This window comes from Pleurodeles waltl, chromosome 4_2, assembly GCF_031143425.1.
Source record: "Pleurodeles waltl isolate 20211129_DDA chromosome 4_2, aPleWal1.hap1.20221129, whole genome shotgun sequence".
NCBI classification, from domain to species: domain Eukaryota; kingdom Metazoa; phylum Chordata; class Amphibia; order Caudata; family Salamandridae; genus Pleurodeles; species Pleurodeles waltl.
Genome location: NC_090443.1, coordinates 322,398,385 through 322,418,393, shown reverse-complemented (window position 1 = coordinate 322,418,393; position 20,009 = coordinate 322,398,385). Strand labels below are relative to the sequence as shown.

General features: G+C 44.7%; 1 protein-coding gene across 2 annotated transcripts in view; it reads left to right on the top strand.

Moving 5' to 3' along the window:
- Positions 1–12,540: 12,540 nt before the first annotated feature.
- TAB1 (TGF-beta activated kinase 1 (MAP3K7) binding protein 1) overlaps positions 12,541–20,009 on the top strand; it is a 108,144-nt gene continuing 100,675 nt past the window's right edge. For both annotated transcript variants that reach the window (XM_069231296.1, XM_069231295.1), the window contains exons 1-2: positions 12,541–12,724; positions 15,108–15,244. In XM_069231296.1, the coding sequence (XP_069087397.1) occupies positions 12,692–12,724; positions 15,108–15,244 (170 nt within the window). In that variant the 5' untranslated portion in view covers positions 12,541–12,691. The remainder of the gene's footprint in view (positions 12,725–15,107; positions 15,245–20,009) is intronic.

Below are 20,009 nucleotides of genomic sequence, written 5' to 3'. Positions count from 1 at the left end.
ACCTTTCACTGGGTTCGGAACTAGTCTAGCCAGTGTGTGCCTTGGGGACAGAGGTTCTCCCTTCTTCAGTCTCTCCTCCCACTAAACGGTTACCAGGTGACTCTATAGCAAAGGGGCACTAATTTATTAATCCTTTGTTTTTCCTAGAAGTAGGTTTGGCTAATCGATTCAAATTAACTGAACCACAAACATGACCACACCTCTCAGAATGTGGTGCCTTGGTAAATTAAACCAAGGACTGGAAACAAAGCGAGAAAACAATTCTACGTTGTCGGGTATGCTGTGGGACCAGCTAAACAACGTTCAGTTCTGCTGCCACTAGTTCACACAAGTACTACGTTTTTCTCTGCACTGTTACCTGGCAGTATTACTTTCCAATTGTAAAAAGATAAACATAAAACAATTGAGGGAAAAGAAAAACAATAATATGTAAGCTGTACCCAGTGTAAAAATTTCAGATCACTAAAATACTGGATGCCAGCATGAGATCTCACTGAGATGAAAAATTCTTGCCTCCAAAATACTTTAGTGCGTCAGAAAAGAAGAGGGACAATAACTTGAACTTGTACTGTAAAAAGTAAAAGTGGCAACAAGTCTAAATCCAGGAAGAACGGAACAGGAGACACTGAAATTGAGATTTATCAACAGGCTATGAAAAAGATTGAGGACAAAGGCAGCTTCCAAACCCAAGCCTTTACATCCATTCCTGGAGTTGCACTTACCAATACGCTACACATCTTGCTTTTTTGACATACTGCAGGTTATGGTGCCGGTTCACCTCACGCTGGCCATACACGCACACCCACATGCCCACTCCTATTCACCGGTGGAGCTCAACAATTCCAGTGTAGCATACTCCTAACCCCTTCGCTGCCAGGCCCTTTCCCCCTCAGGTGCCAAACCTTTTTTTGGCTTTTGGGGCAGTTTGGGCTTAGGCACTCATAACTTTTAGTCCACATAAGCTACAGACACCAAATTTGCATCCTTTTTTTCCCAACATCCTGGGGATTCTAGAGGTACCCAGACTTTGTGGGTTCCCCTGAAGGAGTCTAAGAAATTAGCCAAAATACAGCAAAAATGTTGTTGTTTTCAAAGAAATTGGAAAAAGGGCTGCAGAAGGGGGCTTGTGGTTTTTTCCCTGAAGATGGCATCAACAAAGGGTTTGAGGTGCTAAAATCACCATCTTCCCAGCTTTCTGGAACAGGCAGACTTGAATCAGAAAACCCAATTTTTTAACACAATTTTGGCATTTTACTGGGACATACCCCATTTTTACTATTTTTTTGTGCTTTCAGCCTCCTTCCAGTTAGTGACAGAAATGGGTGTGAAACTAATACTGGATCCCAGAAAGCTAAACATTTTCGAAAAATAGATACAATTCTGAATTCAGCAAGGGGTAATTTGTGTAGATGCTACAAGAGTTTCCTACAGAAAATAACAGCTGAATTCAAAAATATTGAAATTGAGGTGAAAAAAACCAGCCATTTTTCTCCACCTTTTACTCTGTAACCTTTTCCTGCAATGTCAGATTTTTTAAAACAATATACTGTTACATCTGCTGGACTCTTCTGGTTGCGGGGATATATAGGGGTTGTAGGTTCATCAAGAACCCTAGGTACCCAGAGCCAATAAATGAGCTCCACCTTGCAATGGGTTTTCATTCTATGCCGGGTATACAGCAATTCATTTGCTGAAATGTAAAGAGTGAAAAATAGGTACCAGGAAAACCTTTGTATTTCCAAACTGGGCACAAGATAAGGTGTTGAGAAGCAGTGGTTATTTGCACATCTCTGAATTCTGGGGTGCCGATACTAGCATGTGAATTACAGGGAATTCCTCAAATAGATGTCTTTTTTACACACTGTCATACATTTGGAAGGAAAAAATTTAGAGAAAGACAAGGGGCAATAACACCTGCTTAGCTAGTCCCTGCTCCCCAAGTCTCCCGATAAAAATGGTACCTTACTTGCATGGGTAGACCTAATGCTCGCGACAGGAAACGCAACATGGACACATCACATTTTTACATTGAAATCTGACGTGTTTTTTGCAAAGTCCCTAGCTGTAGATTTTGGCCTCTAGCTCAGCCAGCACCTAGGGAAACCAACCAAGCCTGTGCATTTGTGAAAACTAGACATCTAGGGGAATCCAGGATGGGGTGACTTGTGGGGCTTTCACCGGGTTCTGTTACCCAGAATCCTTTGCAAACCTCAAAATTTGGCCAAAAAACAGTTTTTCCTCACATTTTGGCAACAGAAAGTACTGGAATCTGAGAGAATCCATAAATGTCCTTCCACCCAGCGTTTCCCAAAGTCTCTCAATAAAAAATGGTACCTCACTTGTGTGAGTAGGCCTAGCGCCCGCGACAGGAAATACCCCAAAACACAATGTGGACACATCACATTTTCCCAAAGAAAACTGAGACGTTTTTTGCAAAGTGCCAAGCTGTGGATTTTGGCCTCTAGCTCAGCCGGCACCTAGGGAAACCGACCAAACCTGGGCATTTTCTTTAAAACTAGACACCTAGGGGAATCCAGGATTGGGTGACTTGTGGGGCTTTCACTAGGTTCTGTTACCCAGAACCCTTTGCAATCCTCAAAATTTGGCCAAAAAAACACCTTTTCCTCACATTTGGGTGACAGAAAGTTCTGGAATCTGAGAGGAGCCATAAATTTCCTTCCACCTAGCATTCCCCCACGTCTCCTGATAAAAATAGCACCTCAATTGTGTGGGTAGGCCTAGTGCCCACGACAGGAAATGCTCCAAAACACAACGTGGACACATCACATTTTCCCACAGAAAACAGAGCTGTTTATTGCAAAGCGCCAAGCTGTGGATTTTGGCCTCTAGCTCAACCGGCACCTAGGTAAACCTACCAAACCTGTGCACTTTTGAAAACGAGACACCTAAGGGAATCCAAGATGGGGTGACTTGTAGGGCTCTCACCAGGTTCTGTTACCCAGAATCCTTTGCAAACCTCAACATTTGGCCAAAAAAATACGTTTTCCTCACATTTCGGTGACAGAAAGTTCTGAAATCTGAGAGGAGCCACAAATTTCCTTCCACCCAGCATTCCACCAAGTCTCCTGATAAAAATGGTACCTCACTTGTGTGGGTAGGCCTAGTGCCCACGAAAGAAAATGCCCCAAAACACTATCTGGACACATCAAAATTACCAAATACAAAACTACCTGTTTTTGCGGGGGGACCTGCGTTTTTGGTCCTGGGCTCAGCAGCCATACAACAAAACCTACCAAACCTAGACATTTCTGAAAACTAGACACCCGAGGGAGTCCAGGGAGGTGTGACTTGTGTGGATCCTCCAGTGTTTTCTTACCCAGAATCCTCAGCAAAGCTCAAATTTAGGTTAAAAAATCAAATTTTTCCCATATTTCTGTTTGGGTAACCCCGCCGGGGGTACAAATTTCCTACCACCTAACGTTCCCCTCAGTCTTGCGGTAAAAATGATACCTAACTTGTGTAGGTGGGCCAAGTGCCTGTGACAGGAAAGAGTCAAAAACATGTTGAAACTGAGGGGGAACCAAAGCAGGTCCAAAAGGGCAGTTGGAAAAAAAACATTTTTAGGCTGACAAGTGGGGCAGAATTTTTTATCAGTATAGATGAGACAATGCTGGATGGTAGAAATTTTGTGGATTCCTGCAGATTTGGGAAAGTTCCATCACAAAAATAGGGAAAAAATGTGCGATTTCCAGCAAAGATGGGGGTTTGCAGGGAATTGTGGGTAAGAAAATGGTGCGGGGTGCATGTGAAGCATACCACCCTGGACTCACCCAGATGTTTAGTTTTCAGGTGTGTCTAGGTCTTGTGGATTTTTCTACATGGCAGCGTCCCAAAGTCCAAAAAGTGCAGCCTTCACCATTCCAAGTGGGATGATTTCGAGAGTTAGCCCAGCTCTCATGGCCCAAATGTAAAACCAAAACCCAAAATAATCAAATATCCTCTTGCTTGCCTTGGGATAAGATGTTTTAGTGTGCGGGGGAGAACTGAAAGACTGTTACCCCCTTCATTTGGGGTGGGGGCATAACCAGGTCCATATTGGTTGGTAGCGACCACCCCACTATTTTCTTTTTTTAATTCCCTGTCATCTAGTAGACTTTCTGTCCCCCTCGCCCCCAACTTTGGTCCCATTTATTTGGGGTGGGGGTATGGCCAAATCCTCACCCTCTTATTTTGGTAAAAAATCTTCCTTTGTCTCTGGTGGGCTTTCTGCCCCCCATGGGCTTTCAAAAATAGGCCGATCTGCCACCCAGGGGGACAGATATGGCCAACAGTAATGTGCCCCAATGGGGAGTGACCCTTGCCCAAGGGGCTGCCCCCAAACAAAGCACACACATACACACACACACCAATCCCTGGTGTCTAGTGGTTTCTGCCCCCTTGGGGGCAGATTGGCCTAATAGAAATAGGCCGATCTGCCCCCAAGGGAGGTAGAAATGGCCTAAAATTAATTTTGGCCCCCCCGGGGAGCGACCCTTGCTTAAGGGGTCGCTCTCCACATATATAAAAATAAACAAAAAACAATTATCCCTGGTGTCTAGGAGGTTTCTTCTCCCCTCCCCCTACAGGCAGATCAGCCTAATTATATTAGGGGGGGCAAAAAGGCCTAAAAATAATTTGGCCCCCTGGGGAGAGGCCCTAGCCCAAGGGGCCGCTCCACTCATGTCAACAACAAAACAACAACAAAATTCCCTGGTGTGTAGTGGTTTCTGACCCCTGGGGGCAGATTGGCCTAAATAAAATAGGCCGATCTGACCCCAAGGAGGGCAGAAATGGCCTAAAAGTAATTTTGCCCCCTGGGGAGCAACCCTTGCCTAAGGGGTCGCTCCCCACATATTAAAAATAAAAAATAAAAATTGATCCCTGGTGTCTAGGGGGTTTCTGCCCCCCGGGGGGGTGGGGAGGGGCAGAAATGGCCTAAAAAGAATTTGGCCCCCTGGGGAGCGGCTCTTGCCCAAGGGGCCACTCTCCTCATGTCAATAACAAAACAAAAAAATCTCTCTGGTGTCTAGTGTGCATTTCTGCTTGCAATTGGGCAGCAGAAATGCTGAGAAAGACATCAACAGAAAGGAAAGGCCTTTCCTTTCCTTTGATTCCTTTCTCGGCCCCTCCATGTGATCGGAGGAGAAATGCAAAAGCATTTCGACTCCGATCTGCGCTGGAAGCTGAGCTTCCCACGCATAGGGGCAGGCCTCTGATGAGGTCAGCGTGCGATTGCGCGCTGATGTCATCAGACACCACGGGGTGCGGCAGGGGGAGGCGGGGGAGGAAGGGGAAGCGATTCCCCTTCCATCCCGGCAGTGGGAGCGCTCCCCCATAAGCTGGTCCCAGGATGTAACAGTTACGTCCTTGGTGCCTCAGCACCGCTGCCAAGGACGTAACCGTCTACGTCCTTGGCTGCAAAGGGGTTGAAGCTTTACAGGCCTTGCACTAAAATAACAATGACTGCCATGTCTGGGACAGGCATGCTATTAATTACCTGCTTTCGTTTTATCGTATTTCCAATTAAGCTATTAGTACCACCTTTAGCCAAAACTGTGAGGGACTCGACCTCAGTGGAAAACTGCACATTGATTCTAGTGGTTACCTTCCACACTGTTGTCAACTTTGATATAGTGAACAGACACAAACTCCGTACGAAATAAAGCCCCGCCAGGCCGCCACCCAAACAATGATGAGGACATGAGTAGTTTAAAAACAATGGCTATAGCAAGAACCCAATGGTTCCTCTGCTCTTCACGCTGTGACTTTGCTGAAGTGATTGTAGCACAAACTAGACACAGAAGAAGTACGAGGAGGCATGCCTTCTGCTGTACTTGGGCACAAATGGACAGTAAAATAAAACAAGTAACGTAGCGGGAGGGGTGAGGGACAGAACAGGAGCACAAGGGTTAGTGGGAGGGGCATGCAGCGACATGGGAAAGAGATAGGAGGGGGGAATGCTATATTAAAATGCAAGCTGCCACGGGCACAACAGACCAGCACCTCTAAAGCTCAGCAAGTAGCAATTTATGGCAGTGAGTGGTAATCAACCTCCAAGTACATCAGGCAGAAGTGGCTAGCTGTGCTGTAGCACTTGAGAGTCTGCCAAGAGTGGTAGTAAGTAGTGGCCACTCCAATAGTTTCCTAGTTTCTCAAGTTGTGCTATGGTGGTGGGGGTGATCATGATTATAATTGTATAGTTAGGATGAGCACCTGCAGTATTTGCCGCTAGAAGCATAGTCAGTTGGTAAGTAGCCAGTGAGAAGAGCCTTACTAATCATGAGGTGATTTGTGCCAGAGGTTGGCTGGGCTTAGTGCCAGAATGCATCAGGACTCTGTAATAGCTTTGGGTGATTTTTTATTTGTTATACTGGCATGGGGCATAAAACATACATGCTCACATTTCAGAAAGTAAATTAGGCAGATTAAAAAAAATAATCGGTCAAGTGTATTTCCCCTATTGACTTCTATGGAGGCAAAGGCCATTTCAGTTGGGAAAATGCCAAAATAAAGCCCTTTTTTTATTAAAAAATCAGGAGTCTCCTTCCTTCATCAGGTGTATTTACATGTATGATAAAATACCAGTTAGCTCAGTATAAAATCTGCCAGGTGGCAACCCTACCAACTTCCTAATTCTTTATGTCATTGCCAACACTTTCAGTGAGTTTCTTTTGAACCCTAAATACTTTAAATGCTGAGACTTGTAGGTTTATCTTTTCCTATCTTACGCAATGGGCATGATACAAACGCCAGCATGCGAAGTACACATGCGTCAAAAAAAAACAAAAAAACAAAAAGTACTTTGTGATCATGTGAACTGCTTACTTATTACATCGCTACTGGCTTTTGAGGAACTCCAGGGTATGCGTGACCTTCATTTTGGGTGCTTTCAGGCATTTTGAACATCTTTTTAAAGGTTCTCATTTCTCAAAAGGTATTTTTTTCTGATGTCTCTTTCCAATGACAACTGCTTGGCTTTATTTATGAGGTGACATTCTAAATGTCACATATTTGGTCATTGAATGTCACTCCTAAGTACCCAGAAACAATGAAAATGTCACACATACGAAATCTGAAAACTTGGCAGGTATGTTCAGCTGTCTTGAAATTAACTCTGTCTCAATAAAAGTCAATGGAGAGAATATTCTCCCAATTTTATTTTTAATTCTCACACTTTCCTCTTCTTAAAACAATTGCATGTATGGTCACTAGGTCAACAAGGCAGGACGTATTGGCTTTGCCAATGCTTGTTCAATATGGCCAAAATACTTTGGTTTGCCTTTCTCTGCAAAATGTAGATTTTCCTCATAAATTATGACGGAAAGTCTTAATTTTGTTAAAGACGCTGAGGCAAGTATTATGCTTTTTTATCTTGCTCTATTTTAATAGCAGCAGTCAAGAATGCTAAACTACAACTCCCAAGGGCACAGCACAAGCTAGCCAATGGGGAAAAACCATGAACATCATAACTAATCCTAGACCAGACGATTGTATAAGGTTCTGCTTGACTGTGAACAGCCTTTTTTCTTGTGCGAGGTGTCATATTGTATCCGAAAAACATAGGTAAAGAAAAACAACTATAGAAAAGGCCAAAGTTGAAGAAAACAGTTCCCTGCAAAAGTTCAAGAAGGGAAATTTGGTGAAGCAACTGGAACATGTCTTCCAAATGCTGTCGCTGGAGATGTAGCGGAAAAGGACAGAAGATCCACCAAGCTTTTAACAGGAAGTAGATGGAAAAGGTAGAACCACTGTTAGAGAGGGAGAAAAACATACCAACTGATAAGTGTTGAGGTGGGATAATGCTTGCCTCTGTGTCTTTAATAAAATTAAGACTTTCCATCATAATTTATTAGGAAAATCGACATTTTATGTCAAGACCGGAGGCTCCTATTATGCTTTTTTAAAGCATGTTAATTACCAAAGAAGCTGTAGTGTGAACAGGTTTGCAATAAAACACTTTGAACACTTATTTTTACATCAATCAGCTGATCTCAGAATGTCCTCAATTCTGGAACCTGCCCAAAAGGCTATAGCACCCCTAGAGGAATGGGCTCCAAAGACAGAGGTAGCAATACCTGCCAAGGACATGACACATCTAACCCAACGAGGTAGAGTGGCCGAAGACACAGGAACATCACGTCAACATCCCACAATTTTGTATATTTCGGAAGAGGAGGTTTCGAAATTGTTACTCCCTTTAAAAGATGATAAACAAGTGGATATTCTCCAACTGGGGTTCTATCGATGCGTTAATGATTTAGCAAAATGGCTGATCTATAAAGGTTTATGGTTCTGTAAGACTTACCTGTACTGCCATAAAATGTACAATATAAATTATATCTGCTGAAAAGGGATTGATATGTTTTCCCAGACACCAGCTAGATCATAAAGACCAAGCTGACTTGTATGCTTTAGTTGTTCCAGGAGCCCAAGTTTTACTAATGAATTCTTAAGCTTTAGCTGAAAGGCTGACGGAAGGTTGGGTAGACCTGTTATTTTCCAAGGAGAGAGAGTGAGAGAATTGTTGAGGATTAGATTGTGGGTTTGGCCCAGAGGTTCTAGAAGAAGACTGGGAAAGGATGGAAGCAGGACAGGAAAGTCGATGATTAATTCCAGCAGGTGCGGAAACCAAATCTGAGATTGTCAAAAGGGAACCTCTATTACTAGAGTAGCTTGTTGGCATCTTGTTTGAGTGAGGATTCTGTTGATCATGAGGAAAGAGGTTAATGCATAACTGGAAAGATTGGACCAATCCCGTAAGAATGCATCTGTAGCTCAGGCTAGAGGATCTGAATGCCAGCTGAAGAATTGAGAATGTTGAGAGTTGAGTCGAGAAGCAAGGAAATCTATGTCAAAGGGACCCAACTTTTGGGAAAACGATTGGAAGATGGAGGGATAAAGTTTCCAATCACTGAAGTCACGCAGATGACGAGAGCGCCAATCTGCAATGGAATTCAGATTGGCTGGTATATATTCTGCTCTGACTGAAATCTTGCTTAGAAGACAGAATTTCCAAAGGCTCTCTGCTAGTTCTGACAGAGGTCTGGATTTGGTGCCACCCAGATGATTTACATAACGTACTGCTGAAATGTTGTTTCAGTGGAGAAGTGTGGCACAATGGTTAGAACGGCAGACCCTGATGCAGAGATCTGGCCTGGGACCAGGGTTCAACTCCTGCCTCGGCGGGTCTTGGGCTCAATTCCCTTGGACCAGATAATTCTCGCCTTGGTGCCTAATCTAATTAATGGGTCCCATTCTGTAACTCTGGGCAATAGCTTGCTTAATCTCCACAACGGCCCTGACAATGCTTGGATGCCTAGCTTCACCCTGGGTGTTGCCCAGGAGTGGGTGCCTCAAAGGGAAAAGCCAGGAGGGGTTCCACAGCGGTATGCGTACATCGCCTTGAGACCCTAATGGGTGAGTAGTGTGCTATACAAGTGCGAAGTTTATGTTTCATGCAAAGAAGAATGGAACAATGGATTCTGTCTTTTGCCAGGCTTTTGATTGCAAAGGTGCCTGCTAGCATCTCTAAACAATTGATTGCCGAAAGGAAGGGAAGAAAACTGGTATGTTTGGCCCTGCCATTGGAAGGGAAGAAATGTCCTCTGGGCAGGATGTATGGGGATTGTTAAGTAGGCATCCTGTAAATCTAGTCTTACCATCCAACGTAAAGAATCTCTGAGATTAATTATATTTTCCATTTTGAAATGTCAATATACTACGAATGGATTGCAAAGTCACAAATTGATTACAGGACACATCTTTTTGTTCTTTTTCTGTACCAGAAAAGAGAACTGAAAAACCCTGATAGATCTGGGGACGGGATCTGAACTGCTTGTTTCAGAAGAGATTGGATTTCTAGCGATCTAAGATTTTTCATTTCTAAAGAAAATTTTGGAGAAGGAGGAAAAATTGCTTGGTAAGGATGTGAATAGAATTCTACCTGATAGCCCTGAATTGTTTGTAAGACCCAGGGATCTCGTTCTTGTTTGCCATTTTGTGAGAAAACTGAAGACGACCCCCCACAGGAAGATGGCCAGAAGGAAGGCTTACCTTGTTGACTTGTCCTTCTGGATTTCTTTTGTCCACGACCTCTGAACCCTCTGCCTCTTTGAGGATAGAAGTGCGGTTTAAAATTTTGGTAGTAAATGGAATTGTTAAAGGAGCCTCTGGATCCCTGATTACGGTCAGCCCAGACAGTAAAGCGTCATTTTCCTTTACCGGCCCATACAAGAAAATGCTGGGTAAAGACTGTTTTCAAGGATTGTTGTGCTTTATCGATGGAAGAAAAGGTGGAAATGTATCTGCTGAGATCTTTGATGAAGGAGTCTCCGAAGAGTTGACCATTAGCTTTTACGCCTGGATTGCGCATAACTAGATTAGTGAATTTGGGGTCCAACTATAAAAGCAGACCTTTCCATCTTTTATACGTTATAGCAGCGTTGGCGTTGCCAAGTATGCAGAAGGTTCTCTGAATACACCTGGATAGATCTTGAGGGTCAATATCACTGTTGTCCAGTCTAGTGGATTCCACTAAATCCAGAATCTGAGCGAGAGGACCCACTAGATCTAGAAGATTGTCTTGACAAGAAGACCAGGCCATGTCAACACCCTTTCGAGGGTCTTTTCCAAATTTAGAAAAGAAAGTCAATAATGGCTGGTCAATGGTAGGAGTGGAAAAAATATTCGAAGAGAGGGAAGGCCTAGGACATTCTGATCTTAAGTTACTCCTGGTTTGTGTATGCAGGGGTTGACAGAGCCTTGACGAAATATAATCTCCTACATGGGAAGCAGGAGACCATTCAGTGGAATTAGGATGTCGGACGAGGGAGGGATCAAACATAGGAGTGCCCTCCACATCCAGAACGGTTTTAGATGAAAGGGATCAATCCTGGACTTTTTTGGGAGGAGAAGAAGGGTCATCAAACCCCAGCGTGCTGGCATGCATTTCTGCATCCCCAATGTCATTATCAGTATGCAAGATATTTAAAATAATCAAATCTTCAATATTTTTTGTTTTTGACTTACACTTAGCGTGCGCTAAGGAATTCCCCTCCTTTGTAGGAGGCCTGGGAGGAGCATTGTCCTCTTTCTGGAGTGAGGAAATCTCAGTGGTCAAATGTACTGAACCACTCATGGATGTCATGACTTGTTTCTTTTTGTAAGATAAAGAAACAGACTTACATTTTCTGCTTTCCTTTGCAGAATGGGCCAATGGAGTCTGTGACATGATGCTTTTCATAGAATTTTCAATGATTTTGGACATTTTTTCCATGGAAGCTGAAATGGCCTGCTTAACTGAAGAATGAATAAAATCATTCAAGTCATTCTTGAAAGCTTCCCCATCATCATCTACATCCTGTAATAAAGGGGAGCTGTCAATTCCAATTTTAAAGTAAAGTGAAATTCAAATAGACAGGAAAGTGTTCAAATGAAACAGAGCTTGAAGTGGGAGTGAAAATGTAGAATAAAATCGCACATGGGGTGTTTACTTATCCAGGGAAATCGGTGAGAGGAGGTGGAGATATAGGCTGCACCCTCTGAGGAGGCAACAAGAAGGCTGTGCCTTCGAGTGACGACGTGGAGCCTCGTACGATTCAGAAGCTCCTACATGTGAAGCAGATGGGAGAAAACGCCATCTGAATGAAGGCTACAAACGCTGAGAGGAGCGATAAAGGCAGAACAAACGTGGAGTTAGGTGGGAAAGGAATAATCTAATGTGCGCCACAGCGAACTCTGTGCAGCAATGGCAATGAGTTGTAGAAACCAAGTGCGACATCAGTGTGCGGCCAGGACAAACGTAATGAAGAGCGCAAAATGCTCTAGCACGAAACCGCCCATGAAGAAATTAAATGACCATATATAGGTAATAATTCCTTAAAATACAGTATATATAACCATATACATATAATGTAATATGAATCTGAAAGAAAGGGTACTTATCTTGACTGTGAGCACCAAGAAAAGAAGGCTGTTTACAGTCAAACAGGACCTTATACACTTGTCTTGTCTATGATTGGTTATGATGTTCATGTTTTTTTCCCATTGACCAGCTTGTGCTGTGTCCTTGGGAGTCGTAGTTTTATGTTCTTGAGTGCTGCTATTAAAATAAAGCAACATAAGAAAGCATAATAGGAGCCTGTGGTCTTGACATAAAATGTCCTTTCTGACCATGCTTGTATTCAAATAGTTGAAAAGGGCTGGTTTCAAAATGGCCACTAATTAAAGTGTCTCAAGTCTTGATTCCTTAGAGGTACAAAAAACGGAAAAACGGAATAACGGAAAAACGGAATAACGAAAAAACGGCATCTGAACGTTACCAATTTGAATGAACATGGACATTTATTATTGAACAATAATATTTCGGAGGCCTTGTAAGCTGTTTCTCTTTACAATGTTCACCTCTCATTTTACCTGTTCTAAGATGGCCGACATTCTTGTATTAAAGTTGCAATGCTCCCCCACCACCTCCCTCTCCACGTTGAGAACAAGTTTCTTATTGTAATGCGGGAGAACGTCCCTTTTTCAATATGGCTGCCAATGTGACGACGTTATAGAAATAGAAGACATACTTTTTTGTTGACAGTGCTGGGTGCGAACGCGTCTACCTGGTCAAGTTCAATGAACTTGAATTATATTTTGAGGGAGCAGTTCATCTCCAGGGAGAGGCTAAAGTTACTGCCGGTGGAGTATGGCCGCGCACAGAAGGAGCCTGCCTCAAAATGTGAGCAAATGTGGACTTTAATGGGCCAAGGGCAATAAGGAATAGATCGTTTTATGGTGGTCTCATTAGGGATCTGTAAAGAGGTCTCGAATGACCCTCAAACCCGGTGGATCATATTCTATAGTTGAGGTGGTTTTGGGCTGGCTCTGCACAGAAAGCAGAGAGACGTGCGGCTTCTGGGCACTGTGATGGAGTAGTGGGGCGTCGGGGGTTGCATGGGCGCGGAACTTACATATAGGAAATCGGGTAGCACCCACCACCTCGGGAAGTCCTACGATTGTGTGAGTTACGGGGGTGCTGTGGATGCAGAAGGAGGACGGTCGTTACCTCCTCAAGGGGGATTTTGAAGAAGGGAGGAAGGTTGATGTCAACAACGTGTAATTTCTCATCCGATGCCATGTCATTAAGGGAGTTTCAGTCAGACCTATGCTTTTTTTTTAAACAGCACTTTGCATAAGGCTTCAGGTTTGACTTTTTTCCATTTAAAAAAAATGGACATCTGAACCCCAGCATGTTTAGGAAAGTTGTCTCAAAACCGCTGCTGACTTGGTGTATCCTAGGGATCTGCAGACCCGTAGAGACCCCAGCCTCGTCAAATTGGTCTAGTGAGGGAAGGCCATGCTAAGAGTGCTGTCTTTCAAAAACCAACGTTCACAATTGAAAAAAAGAAGTGCTTGAACTCGTATTATCAGAGTACAGGGCTGTTTGCTACGGAAAGATTTTTATAAGTTAACATTAGAAACATTTACACCCTGCTGAGAAGTGCAGGTACCTCTCTCGCTCCACATTAAATTAAAGAAGTACCGATTCGAACTACCTGACCTCACTTACCCATATAAAGTAACGTTAAAAACCTCGGTTTTGAGACATGCTCATTTGGATATAATATTACTATAATTCATACAAAAGTGTATGTATTCTGCAGTTTCACGTAATGCTGTACCTCGAAAAAATATTGCTGTAACACAGTATGTCCGTAATTTGAAAGGGGCAGGTCACATCCGTGCTCATTGTAAAGTGTTTTTCTTGTCCCTCGGTCTACGTCTGCACCAGAAAAGAACAGGAATGAAATAATCATTGGCAAAGCATCTTGTCAGTGGTTCTTACGGTTCTGTTTAGTGTCATAAAAAAACTCTACAGTGCAGCCAGTGTTGGCTGGGGCATTATTCTCTAGACATGGGCATGTGCGATGATGCATGCGCGCATGCCTACAAAATGACATGGGCACCATTTTCTTGCCTTTTTTTAATTGACCTGTGTGAGATGGCAGGCATCGCTTAGATTGGTCAATTAAAACCAAAAATACATTTTAAATACGTGAAAGTGCCTTGATGGAGGGCTAGCAGCCATTTGCTGTCTGGATGTTAAAAAAAAAAAACAGTGGGGGAGAGGAAGCAGCAGAGGAGGTGGCAGGGCACTAGGGAAAGAGCAACATAGGGCGGGTGTAGAAATACGCAGAGAAGACAGCAAAAGTCTAGGAAAGAGAAGCACATGGTAAAGCCAGATCAACATGAACCACTGGTTTGGGGAGAGAAACACACAAGGGAGACTGCTGGAAAACACATCCATTCTCATGGAGTGCTTAAGCAAAAAGAAAAAAGTAGTTCCCTAAACGTACGCATTGGAATGACATAAAGAGAATATGCTCCATATGAGGGACAAACACAAGATGAACGATGCAAGCCATTGAATAAAGATCAAGCCAACAAAAGTTACAAAACAATAAAGCCAACCAATGGTCAGGGAAGGGCTGGCTGTAAGCCCTATGTTAGGTTACAATAGGTCTTTTGCAACCAGATAGCTTGCGCTCTCTGGAATTATGTAGTATGCATGAAGATTTGTGTATTTATAACGCAATTAAATTGTGTGAAGTCAGTTGAAAAAAAATTAAAGTGGGTGGCGGACAGCATTTTTCCCCCGGTAAGGATGAAGTATGGACTAATGTCTAAAAAACGGGAACAGTTGGAGACAAGAGCCCATGTGCTGAAGCCAGGAACTTCTTAGACATTGCAGGGGCCCTGAAGAAAAGGAAGTAGGGTTTACTGTCCTCTCTTGGTGTTCTGGAGATTTGGAGGGAAGGAAAATATGGCAGCCTGTTCACATCGTATTGCAGAAGTGTCATTTTGTAGAGGAAAGCAGTAGCCCTCCACAGGTACCACCAGGAGTTGAAGGGCTTTGTGGGAAGGAGGGACTCGGAGAAATATTGTGTAATGAGAGCTCTCTATAGTGCATATGGCTTTATTGTAATTCTGTGTCCATCATTTCCATGTTGCTGTCTCCCCCCACACACACCCTTTGCGTGACGCCTCAGACGAGTCCTTTTCCCTCTCTATAACCCAGTTTAATGCGTGATGTCTCAGTCCTGGATTCTCGTTTACTGCAGGAACAGCAACCAAGCTGGACTGATGATTTGCCACCGTGCCAGCTCTCTGGTGTGGGCTCGGCCCCCAACTGCTCCTACACTAGCGAGGGCCAAGACAAAGAGGAACACCCATTTGAGGATAACTGGCTCAAGTTCAGGTGAGTTTGCATGATGGCATGCATAACACCTGTTGCAGTATCAGCTGTCTCTAGGCACTGCACAGGGCGCTCAATGCGTTGTCTTACCCCATGGCTCTCTATTTCTTTCGACCACTCATGTCTTACTACATTTACTGCTGTTTGTGTTCACAACCCCGGCCCCACCTAAAAGTTGTCTGCACCCAGGCGAGGGCTATAGACCACTTTGGTCAGCCCACGTATTCTGGCTCTTGACTGTGTGGCAGCTGCAGCAAGTGGTTAGAACCAGGCCTTGCTATGACCCTGCATTAATATCTGTGAGCAATTTAACACTCAGTGGAGATGCAAGTTGATAAAATGGCTAAACTTTTGCATGTATCCTGTGAGCTGACTACATCATAACAAGAGGACAGGAGAATTTTGCCTGCAACTGGTGTACACTAAGGTGAAAGCAAGGTAAACATTCAGCACTGAATGATGGTAGCTATAAAATGAAGAATTTTCAAGCCTTTGTAAGCAAGCGAAGCCTATTCCTTTAAAGTTTATGGTCAAAAATTGCCGATTTCATTGGCTCAGTGAGGTTATTTCACAGGTATGCTGTAGGAGGCTGGCCTGGCTTATAGTGGGTACCTTGTGGTACTTACACCCTGTGCAAGGTCCAGTTATCCCTTATTAGTAGAATAGAGGTGTTTCTAGCAGCTTAGGCTGATAGAAGGCAGCTATGGCAAAGCAGCTTAGGCTGAACTAGGAGACATGCTAAGCTCCTACTATACCACTTATATCATATAGCACAGTATCATAAGAAAACACATTACTCAGTTACTAAAAACTAAAGGTACTTTATTTTTATGACAATATGCCAAAAGTATCTCAGTGAGTACCATCAGTTAGAAGGTAAGTAATATACACAAGTCATATGTACACAAACCCAAATCAGGTAAGTAATAGTAATAAAAGTAATGCAAACAGTGTAGAATTACAATAGGATGCAATAGGTAAACATAGGTCTAGGGGCAACACAAACCATATACTCCAAAAGTGGAATGCGAATCACGAATGGACCCCAGACCTATGGGAGCTTGTAGAGGATCGCTGGGACTGTAAGAAAACAGCCAGGGTGTCCAAGATACCCCACCCCAAGACCCTGAAAAGTAGGAGTAAAGTGCACCTACTACCCCAATAGGACACAATAGTCATGATAGGGGGATTCTGCAAGAACCACAAGCACCAGCAAAGCACTGAAGACGGATTCCTGGACCTGAAGACCTGCAAGGGGACCAAGTCCAAGAGTCGTGATAGTGTCCATGGGGTGCAGGAGCCCAGGAAACCCCAGATGAAGGTGCAAGGAAGCTGCCTCCGGATGCAAGAAGCTTAGGATTCTGCAACAACGAAGAGAGCTAGGAACTTCTCCTTTGGATGGAAGATGTCCCACGGCGTGCTGAAGGTTGCAGAAGTGTTTCCACGCAGAAATACCGCAAACAAGCTTTGCTAGCTGCAAGGGTCGCAGTAGAGGTTTTTGGGTGTTGCTGGGGACCAGGAAGGACCAGGATGTCGCCCCTTGGAGGAGGAGACAGAGGAGGCGCTCAGCAACTCAGAGAGCCCCCACAGAAGCAGGCAGCACCCGCAGAAAGTACTGGAGCAGGCACTTAAAAGATTTGTGAACCAGAGCTGGCTCAGAGTCACAAAGGAGGGTCCCACGACGTCGGAGTCCAACTCAGAGGGCTGAGTACTGCAGGACGGAGTGCTGGGGACCCAGGCTAGGATGTGCACGAAGGAATCCTTGGAGAAGTGCACAGAAGCCGGAGCAGTTGCAAATCACGCAGTACACAGGTTTGCAGTCTAGCGTGGGGAGGCAAGGACTTACATCCACCAAACTTGGACTGAAGGATCACTGGACTGTAGGAGTCACTTGGATAGAGTTCCTGTGTTCCAGGGATCACGCTCGTCAGGATGAGAGGGGACCCAGAGGACTAGTGAGGCAGTCTTTTGGTGCCTGCGTTAGAAGGGGGAAGAGTCTGTCGACCCACGGGAGATTTCTTCTTGGCTTCCAGTGCAGGGTGAAGGCAGACAGCCCCCAGAGCATGCAATCACCAGGAAACAGTCGAGAAAGCCGGCAGGATGAGGCGCTACAATGTTGCTGGTAGTCGTCTTGCTACTTTGTTGCAGTTTTGCAGGTGTCCTGGAGCAGTCAGCGGTCGATCCTTGGCAGAAGTCGAAGAGGGAAGTGCAGAGGAACTCTGGTGAGCTCTTGCATTCGTCATCTGAAGAATACCCCAGAGGAGAGACACTAAACAGCCATAAAAGGAGGTTTGGCTTCCAAGAAAGGAGGATTGGCTACCAAGAGAGGTAAGAGCCTATCAGAGGGGGTCTCTGATGTCACCTGCTGGCAATGGCCACTCAGAGTAGTCCAGTGTGCCCCCAACACATCTGAATCCAAGATGGCAGAGGTCTGGGACACACTGGAGGAGCTCTGGGCACCTCCCCTGGGAGGTACTGGTCAGGGGAGTGGTCACTCCCCTTTCCTTTGTCCAGTTTCGCGCAAGAGCAGGGCTGGGGGATCCCTGAACCGGTGTAGACTGGCTTATGCAGAGCATCAAAGCATTTCCAGAGGCTGGGGGAGGCTACTCCTCCCCAGCCTTCACACCTGTTTCCAAAGGGAGAGGGTGTAACACCGTCTCTCAGAGGAAATCCTTTGTTCTGCCTTCCTGGGCTGGGGTTGCCCAGACCCCAGGAGGGCAGAATCTTGTCTGAGGGGTTGGCAGCAGCTGCAGTGGAAACCCCGGAAAGGCAGTTTGGCAACACCCGAGTTCTGTGCTAGAGTCCCGGGGGAACATGGAATTGTCCCCCCAATACCAGAATGGTATTGGGGTGACAATTCCATGATCTTAGACATGTCACATGGCCATGTTGGGAGTTACCATTGTGACGCTATACATAGGTAGTGACCCATGTATAGTGCACGCGTGTAATGGTGTGCCCGCACTCACAAAGTTTGGGGAATTTGCCCTGAACGATGTGGGGGCACCTTGGCTAGTGCCAGGTTGCCCACACACTGAGTAACTTGGCACCCAACCTTCACTAAGTGAGGGTTAGACATATAGGTGACTTATAAGTTACTTATGTGCAGTGAAAAATGGCTGTGAAATAACGTGGACGTTATTTCACTCAGGCTGCAGTGGCAGGCCTGTGTAAGAATTGTCTGAGCTCCCTATGGGTGGCAAAAGAAATGCTGCAGCCCATAGGGATCTCCTGGAACTCCAATACCCTGGGTACCTCAGTACCATATACAAGGGAATTATATGGGTGTACCAGTGTGCCAATGAGAATTGGTGAATTTAGTCACTAGCCTGCAGTGACAAATTTAGAAAGTAGAGAGAGCATAAACACTGAGGTTCTGGTTAGCAGAGCCTCAGTGATACAGTTAGGCACCACACAGGGAACACATACAGGGCACATACTATGAGCACTGGGGTCCTGCCTGACAGGATCCCAGTGACACAGGGGCTAAAACAAACAAACATACATACAGTGAAAATGGGGGTAACATGCCAGGCAAGATGGCACTTTCCTACAGATGCTTGCTCAGTTAGCCTGGGAGGGTTGCTACAGTTGAGGCATAAGATTCTGTCACGTTTCTGGCATACTACCAGTTTTGTTCCTTACAACTGGCTGCACGACTCCCCCCCCCCCCAAAAAAAAACCCAGCAAATTAGCATCTCAGTGACATCACGAGCTGAGACATCCCCCCTTCACAACAGTGCCATCCTTTTAACACCCTGAACGCCTGTGCTTCCCTTCTGCCGCCGATAACACCCTGTATCTCACTGAAATTTCCTTATCATTCTGTCACCCCATAATACCTCGGTGTCCTCCACCCACTGGCACACCCCTGGGATCTCCATAACATCCAGGTGGCAGCATCTGAAAATGTTGGCATCCAATTATCACTTCAGAATCCTCTGTCAACCTGCTAACATCACAATATCCTGGGGTACTTCCTATATTGCCCAGCTCTACAGCATCTACCTGGAATTCAGCTATATCTAAGCTATCCTGGAAAACCACTGGCATTGCCATATCATCCTAGAAGTCCCCCAAAACTAGTACGAATCTACTATTTCTCTTAGTCCCTGGCATTCCTGGGACAAACAGCGAGCAGCTAAAGCTTATACAGGAGGAATGTTAAGCACTTGCAATGCCACAGTATACAGACAGTAACTCACTCACAAAAAAGAACCACACAAGTGTTGCAAAAATAAAGGTTACTTTATTATAGCACTATTACTGAACTAGCATTGGTATATCTCCCTTTGGATATATATACACACTATAGATTCACAAAATAACCATTGTAAATAGTATAAAAATACACAGGGCCCTAGGGGAGAGCCAAACCATATAATAAAAAAGTGGTATGTGTAACAGTGACCCCAACCAATGTAAGTGTGGTAGTTAGCTAGGGACAGTTAGAAACTCCGGAATTAAGTACACTATGTAACCCCAGCAACCAAGTGCAAGGTGGTTAACCACCCAGTTGTCCCATAGACTAACACAGAGTAGCAGTTTGACTTTGTGGAATTCAGGACCCTTCCCAGTGAACCCTGAGGAACCCAGCAAGCAGGAGGATGGATGGAGAGTGCCCCCACCCCAGGATACCCAGAAGATAGGAGTATCTACACCAGGGATGCAGATCAATCAATCAATCAATCATAAGATTTATAAAGCACACTAATCACCCGTTAGGGTCTCAAGGCGCTGGCGGGGGGAAGCTACTGGTCGGATAGCC